At 46.3% G+C, this 7,888-nt stretch overlaps 1 protein-coding gene across 1 annotated transcript; it reads left to right on the forward strand.

Moving 5' to 3' along the window:
• Positions 1-5,179: 5,179 nt before the first annotated feature.
• LOC123392138 (guanine nucleotide-binding protein G(I)/G(S)/G(O) subunit gamma-5) lies at positions 5,180-5,650 on the forward strand. The gene has a single exon (XM_045080295.1). The coding sequence runs from the start codon at positions 5,206-5,208 to the stop codon at positions 5,410-5,412; it is 207 nt and encodes a 68-aa protein (XP_044936230.1). The 5' UTR covers positions 5,180-5,205; the 3' UTR covers positions 5,413-5,650.
• Positions 5,651-7,888: the final 2,238 nt, after the last annotated feature.

The raw sequence follows: 7,888 nt of genomic DNA on the forward strand, positions 1-7,888 counted from the left end.
AGTCGAGTTCCTAGGGTCCTAGAAACATCTGGGGACCTCTTCACTCATACCTGGCAGGCACTCGACAGCTGGGCTCAGCTGGGACAGCCAACCAGACACCTTCCTGCGGCTCTGCTTGGTAGCCACGACTTCTCACGGTGTGGCAGGCGGTTTCCAAAAGGGAACATCCCCAGAGGGAGAATTCTCGGTGAGAACCAGAGGGAAGCTGCTATGATCTAGCTTTGGAGGTAAAAGGAGTCGTTTCTACCATCCTCTGTTGGTCGAAGCAGTTGCAAACCTGCCCCTATTCAAGGGAAGGGACATGACCTCTGTCTCTCTAACTTCTGTAATTCAGTTCAGTTCTGACACAGAGTACCCAGAGTAACCCAGACCGAAGTTAAGGGCTCTGTTCCGCAAGTCCACCCCTCGCTCCAGATCCTACTTGCGACACAGAGCCCCCAAGCCACCCATACTTCCGTGCGACTTGGCTTCAAATTTGGGGGTTCCCATTACTCCTTTTCAGATTTAATAGTCAGCTAGAATGACTCAGAGACCTTGGAAAAGCACTTCGCTAATGATTTCTAGCTTATTATAAAGAATACAATGCAGGAAAAGTCAAATGGAAGAGTTGCATACATAGGGCAAGTTATCAACAGTGGGAGATACAGAGTGTCCATGCCTTCTCTGGGAATAACACCTCTCCACCCCCGCCAGCACATCGACATGTTCACCCACACAGAAGTTCCTCCTCTTCATTGTTTCAGTTTTGACCAAGACTTCTTTATCTAGACTTGGCTGATGACATAATTGACCTGTGGCGATTGAACTCAATCTCCAGATTCTCTCCCCTCCATAGGTGTTGGAAGGTGGGGCTGAAGGTTCTGACTCGAATCACATCATTGGCTTTCTGGCCATCAGCCCTCCATCCTGAAGCTAACTAGGCCCCCCATTGAGTCAGGTCATTGGCAGGCGAGACATTCTTATCACTCAGGAAATTCCAAGGGTTTTAGGAACTGCGTGCTAAGAACCAGAGTCAAAGAACAAATATGTCTATTTTTTACTATAGCACAACATAATACTTCTTAGCTCTATGCCTACCATGGGGCTGGGTGCTGGAAATCTAGATCTGGGTGCTGGAAGAAGGTACAGAGCTTGCTTTTGAGGACCTCTGGATATAATGGAGAAGACAGGAACAAAACAAATTTCGGCAAATGCTGGGAAATACGCACCCTTTGGACTCAAAGCAGGAGTAACTAACTGTGTCCTGGGAAGCAGGTGATTTAGGATTGCTTCCCACTAAAGAAGAAAGTACTTGCTTGTTAATGTTCCCCTGACTGTTCAGAATGATATCAAAGGATTTTGTCATAGACTCATTTCTTATAAGGTGACGGCTTTTCATCCGACCCTAAGAGTATTATGATTTCCAAGTCAAATGGTGGAAAATCAGATAGGGAAGACTAGAACACTCAACAACCATAAATGATCTCTATATACAGTGTTCTTCATAACACCCAGTAAAAATGCAGGAAGGCTCTTGATGTGAAGCTAGTTTGTTATGTATTTGACACACATGGTACCGGGTGCCCCTGAGCATTGCTCGCTGAACCTCCACACAGGAGTACGAAGGAAGGCCTGTATCTTGATATAAATCAAGCTAATGAACTGCTAATGAACTGAGAAATGTATTCTCTATTTGAGGAAATGTATCTTCATAATGACTTGGATGGACCAGGTTCAAGTTTAGGATCTCTTCTGTACTTAAGTACAGAAAGTAGCATAGAAATTAATGGAACTAGATAATCTTACCAAGCTGGTCTCAAAACCAATTATGGCTTTTCCTCTAATCAGGGGCAGATGTAATATGATTTTTAAATGAAAGATGTAGAGAACTAGACTTGAAGTCTGAGCTTGGTGTCCTTTGGTGGCATGGGGTAGGGGCTAAGAATATTCCCAGTCTCTTTCCACAGAAGAGTCTGTTCGAAAGGCCATGGATACTTGCTTCTCGCTGCAACTTAATCTGGCATGGGAAAGTCAGGTTTTGCAGGGTGTGCATTGGTAAAAGAGCTGTAGAGTTGGCAGGAAGGCAGCCTTGCACTGGGCTTCCAAACTTTCCAGAAGGCAGCTGTGATGTGGGAAAAACCAGTGGGTATGATGCAGTGCTAGTTAAAAGCAGGATAGGTTTCCCTCAAAGGAGCTCTTCAGCCTGCTTCATGGGCGTGGGACCTGTGCAAGCACCTGAGGTCTGGCACTTTGAAGGGTCCCATGCTAGGTTTAATGTACTATTGTCCTTGTCTGGAAATTCTTAATACTTTTTGGACTCTGCAGTTTTGTTTTGTACAGGGCAAATTATGGAGCTGATTCTGTTCTGGAATCAGAACTTGTCTGAACTCAATCTTCATGTATTATTATTACTACCACCGTTCTTACTATTTCTGCAACTATTGCTACTGCTAGCTATTATTTCCTGGGAAAAGTGGTAGGCGCTGGGCTAGGGGCTTTCCAGCCATTGCTGTCTTGAATCCTCACCACAAGATTATGCTTGTTACCACTCATGCTTTCCTTTTAACAGAGGATAAAACTGAGGCACAGAGAAATTAAATAACTTTCTAAACTTGTGTATGATCCCCAGAGTTTCATGTCAGAGCCTGTGCTGGTAACCTCTGTACTATTAAACCTTACTTGCTTTGTGACTTTGGGTAAGTTATTTAACCTCTAAGGTTTCCTATCTGTAAAATGGGTGTACTCTAATGGTGAGAACAGAATGATCCACTCCCTCACTCAGCCCACACACCCAGAACTGAAACCACACTTACTGTCTGATAACATGAGTTCTCAGTCCTCATTGGCAAGTCTTTAGCATGTCTTTATTAGCCTGACTTTCCTTTTCTAGGACCGGACAGAGTTGGATTGCCCATTACAGGAACTTCCTAGAAGACGCATCAACTCTTCAGTGGAAGCGTCAACAGAAAATATCCTTTGAAGCCTTCCACTCCAGATCCTCCCCTTGCTGTTTCCACCAATCCTGGGCTGTCACATCATGATTCTTACCCAGTCTTAATCAGGTCCTACACTGTAAGACCCACCTTGAGCCAAAATTCTAATTTTGCATTGATTCTAACTTTCCCTTCTCCCACCTGAGACCCCACCAAGGTAGAGTGAGTGTTGTCTCCTGCATTAAAGAATAAATTCAACTTTGTTTTTAACAGAGTCTCTTGGTGGTCTTTGGGGAGCCAGCTTGTGATAGTTGGTAAATATCTCAGACCATAAACTCACATGTGTCTAAAATAGATCTCTTTGCTCCTCCGTAACTCCATTTCTATATTTGGTTCCTCTATCCCCTTAAGCTGATGGGGGCTTACTTTCTGACACTCTCGTGTTGTAGAGGAAGAAAGACTTCCTCTACCCTTTTAGGTTCTGTGCCTGGACATAAGAATTAAACTGACCAAAAACCCAAAAAACCAAAAAAAAAAAAAAAAAAACAGGTGAAAAACACACAAATTTTATTTGATGTGATCATTTTTATTCATACATGGAGGCCTTCACTAGAAATGAAGCCCTAAAGAAGTAAGTAGGCCTGAGAGCTTCTACCCCATTTTAACGAAAAAACAAACAAACAAACAAAAATGAGTTTTGCAGATGACAGAACAAAGGAAAAGGGCAGTTGGGCTGGGTCAGGAGACAGTGGGAAAGTGACTTGGAAACATATGGGGGAAATTAATGGAAGACCAAGGTTATATTAGCCGGTTGTTTATGCAGGTTCATCTCTGCTTTGACTCTCCACTTCCAGTAATAAGGATGTTCTCCTCTTCCTGACATCAGGAGGTCCCCTTTCTCAGGAAATGTATGCCCGACTTTTAGGTAGAAATGGGGAGGTCAGAGAGTCATTCTTGCATCTGTTCTTCCGTTGTCTCTAGGTCAAAATGATGAGTATGACAAAGTGGCATATTTGGGGGTGACATGTTCTTATCTCTTCCGGGGTTCTGGTCATTCATATTTTCCAGAATTATGTGCTTGCCCACATGTTACTAGGAACATGTGGGACAATGTACTGGGAAGGTCTACTAGGCACTCAATCTACTAGAACATCTGTCACCCCTTCTGTGATCAGCCATGGGTTGGCATAAGTCACTACTGAGACCTTCCCCTTCCTTTCTGCAAGCTATCGACATCCATTGGCCATTTGCAAGTTGTAAGTCCCTCTGACTTCAGACTTGCTAGAAGAGAGTTCAGAGTTCAGGGACCTCACTGGGAAATTTCAAGGCCAATCTGCCTCAGCAGACCATGTGACCGTTTCCCCTTCCAGGGCTTCTATCAAGGAAATTCAGTGTGGAACCCACCAGCCTTTTCCTTCTAGATCCTGGCAGCCTACTACAGGGAAGGAAGTGAGTACTGGCTGAGCCCACACTCCCGTAGATTCAGAATTCCTACTCTGTTCCTTCTGGTGTCCAAGATGACTCCACCTGAGTGCACCTCAGCCTCCGTGGCACTAACTATGGGCTCTTTATGGGTATGGCCCATCATGAGACTTGGTTTTCCTACAAGCCATCCCAAGGAAGCATGCTTGCGTCACCTCCAGTTGGGAGCTACTATGTGGGACACTTGCCTGCTGGACACTGAAATAGCAAATGTTTCTCCCTTTTCTCAGCACACTGGTTCTCCCCTGGAACCAAGATTTTGTCCCTAGTCTCTAATCCTGGGAATCCAGAAGGGCTCTGTGTTCTGTAAGCAGCACAGCCAATGATTCTTAATTGTGTCTCGGTTCTGGGAGGCTCACCTGTTGCCAGGCATTTGGTGGGGCTGCAGCAGAGAGTGGCATCTAGTCTTCAGTGCCATCTGGCCACATGGACATTGTCTGAACCATCCTGTCTGACCCTAGTCATCCGCCCTCACAGGGGACCACTTCTTTCCATCCCTTCCCATCTATGACATGTTTGAGGATAGAGGAATTGTCCTGTTAACTCCAGAGCATGCTAAGTTCTAGAATCCAAGAGGCTGCCCAAAGCCCTATCTGCCACCATGTAGCCATATGTCTCTGAGATCTTATCCCAGAGCTCCCAAGAAGCACAGATCCTCAGTTCTGGAATCCTCTAATCTGCCAGTAGGATTTAAGATTTTCTCAACCCGGAGCCCCGCCCCCCGCCGCGCTGCCCCACCGTCTGGCCCCGCGGACCCACGAACCGACAGACCCACGCACACACGAAAATCTGCCCGGCTCCTGAGAGCGCCATGTCTGGTTCCTCCAGCGTTGCCGCTATGAAGAAAGTGGTTCAACAGCTCCGGCTGGAAGCCGGGCTCAACCGCGTGAAGGTTTCCCAGGCAGCTGCAGATCTGAAACAATTCTGTCTGCAGAATGCCCAACACGACCCCCTGCTAACTGGTGTGTCTTCAAGTACGAACCCATTCAGACCTCAGAAAGTCTGTTCCTTTTTGTAGTAAAATGAATCTTTGGGATGGTTTTCTAGACCACTTTTCATGAACCAGTGACTATTCAAAGGAGAACTAAATTTGAAGCCTGTACAAAAAGCTTATCCCTGTAACACGTGCCATACTATATAAACTTTTACTTTTGTCAGTCCTTAACATCTACCTCTCTGAATTCTCATAAATTTCTATTTCATAAGGGTAATTGTTTTATATACACTGGCAGCAGCATACAATAAAATACTTAGTACAAAAAAAAAAAAAAAAAAAAAGATTTTCTCAACCCTGGGGCAACTGGGTGGCTCAGTGGATTGAAGCCTCTGCCTTGGGCTCAAGTCATGATCTCAGAGTCCTGGGATCAAGCCCCGCATGGGGCTCTCCGCTCAGCAGGGAGCCTGCTTCCTCCTCTCTCTCTGCCTGTCTCTCTGCCTACTTGTGGTTTCTCTCTCTCTCTCTCTCTGTTAAATAAGTAAATAAAAATTTTTTAAAAAAATTTCTCAACCCTGGAAAAAGAATGCTAGGCCCTGTTCTGGTTATTTCTGTGTAACAAATTACCCCTGAACTTAGGGCCTTAAAGCAACCATTTTATTATGCTCATGGAATCTATATGGGGCCACCTGAGCTCTCTCTGCTCTGATGTCTCAGGCCTCTGCTAGGCACAACTTGACAGCTGGGAGCTGGAATCATCTGGAGGCTTCTTCCCTCACATGTGTGGTTGTGGATGGCAGTGGGGACCTCAGCTGGGGCTGCTGGCCAGGACACCTGCCTGTGGCCCCTCTGTGTGACCTGGGCTTCCTCAGAGCTTGGCTGATCAGGGCTCCACAGGTAAGTGTCTCAGCTCCCAAGCAGAGCTGCATGGCCTTTTAAGACAACTTTCAGAACCCACAGACCGCTAATTACCATTGCTCTCCAGCCTGTCCAGACTCCAGGGAAGAGGCATAGTCTCCACCTGTCTTTGAGAAGTCTGCCACTGTCAAGTTGTAAGGAGAGCATGGCAAGTGGAAGGCACTGTTGTGACCATCTTTGGAACCTGTGACCTGCCACCGCCCCTCCAGGACCCTCCAAAATCTATTCTTATTTCTCTATCATCTTTTCCTAGTGTGGTAGGTGGGGAGAGGGGTGCAAAAGAGGAGGCCTCTTTTTTTTTTTTTTTTTCTTAAATCCTTGAACATTTTGGTGATTCTAACAGTCCTGTCTTTCCTTCCCGTCGCTAGCCTGTGGAAACCAAGAGAGAAATGCTCCTCTTGGGGCAACTGGGTGACTCAGTCAATGAAGTGCCTGCCCTTGCCTCAAATCATGATCTCAGGGTCCTGGGATCGAGTCCCTGCTCAGTGGGGAGTCTGCTTCTCCCTCTGCTTGCTGCTTTCCCTGTTTGTGCTCTCTCTCTGTGTCAAAAAAATAAATAAAATCTAAAAAAAAAAAAAGAAAAAGAAAGAAAGAAAAAGAAAAAGAAAAAATGCTCCTTTTGTTTCCTTTGTAGTCAATGGCTGCTGTCCTTAAATGGCCTGGTGGGAACCCTCAGGGGTATCTCTCCCGATACTCTCCTACCACAAGGAAAATAACAAGGATCCCAGAGACTTGTGAGAATTAATGCGCGAACCTATCCCCAAAACCCTAGCGACACACATGAACTTGAACCTGTCTGCCCTTGCTCTGTAGAGACCACCTCATGCAAGGGCATGGCAGAGTTGCTGTTGCTAAGCAGGGTTGACTTGAGGAGAACGAATTAATATAAACTTAAACTCGATGGCAGAGATTCATAAGTAGTTCTTTAAGAGCATCTGGAGAGGGAAATGCTATTTCCTCAGGCCCTTTATGGCTCTAAACTGCCTCTCCAGCTCTTAGAATCCGTTCCACTCGCCAGCCTCGCAGCGCCCCAAGAGTCACTCCGGCAGCTCCTCATTTCAGACTAGACCGTCTGCGGAGGCAGCCCACTTTGGGGGGCATTTGGTCTGGCTTAGTGGTGAGCGGTGCTTTTTCAAATTCAGTATCTGGGTCCCTGAAGAGTGGAGTCTTCAGGTGCTGCTGCCTGTGGGAGCTAACTGCTAAATCCTGCAGCCGAGGACAATGAGGGTAGGAACAGAGAGGCCACCCCTGCTGGCACGGAGTCACCTGCTCCCTCCTCAGGCAAGCCAACCTGCAGGACGGCCACAGCCCCTGGTGGTGTCCCCGCAGGGCTCCCACCTTGACAAGTGCTGTGGGTAATCTGTTGCCTGCAATGACAAAAAAAAAAAACAAAACAAAACAAAACAAAACAAAAAAAAACTGTTATGATCTCCTCTGCCCTTTCTTCCGAAATATGGGAGGAAAGTCCAACCCTCATAATGAAAACAATTTTTCAAGAGAATGCGTGGAGAAATTGCTTTGTCATGTATGGCAAAGGGGCAAGTTTGCCTTGACCCTTTGATGGGGTGAGCGGTCACCGTCTCAGAGCAAGGAAGAGGCAGGCACCCGGCTCAGACCCGGATGGTGGTTGTTCCTGATGTTG

Source organism: Mustela putorius, unplaced genomic scaffold, assembly GCF_011764305.1.
Source record: "Mustela putorius furo isolate JIRA1106 unplaced genomic scaffold, ASM1176430v1.1 tig00000450_pilon_pilon_pilon, whole genome shotgun sequence".
Taxonomy (NCBI): domain Eukaryota; kingdom Metazoa; phylum Chordata; class Mammalia; order Carnivora; family Mustelidae; genus Mustela; species Mustela putorius.

What these genes read in the sequence shown, in the direction of transcription:
- LOC123392138 (XM_045080295.1), top strand. Translation starts at nt 5,206, where the DNA reads ATGTCTGGTTCCTCCAGCGTTGCCGCTATGAAGAAAGTGGTTCAACAG.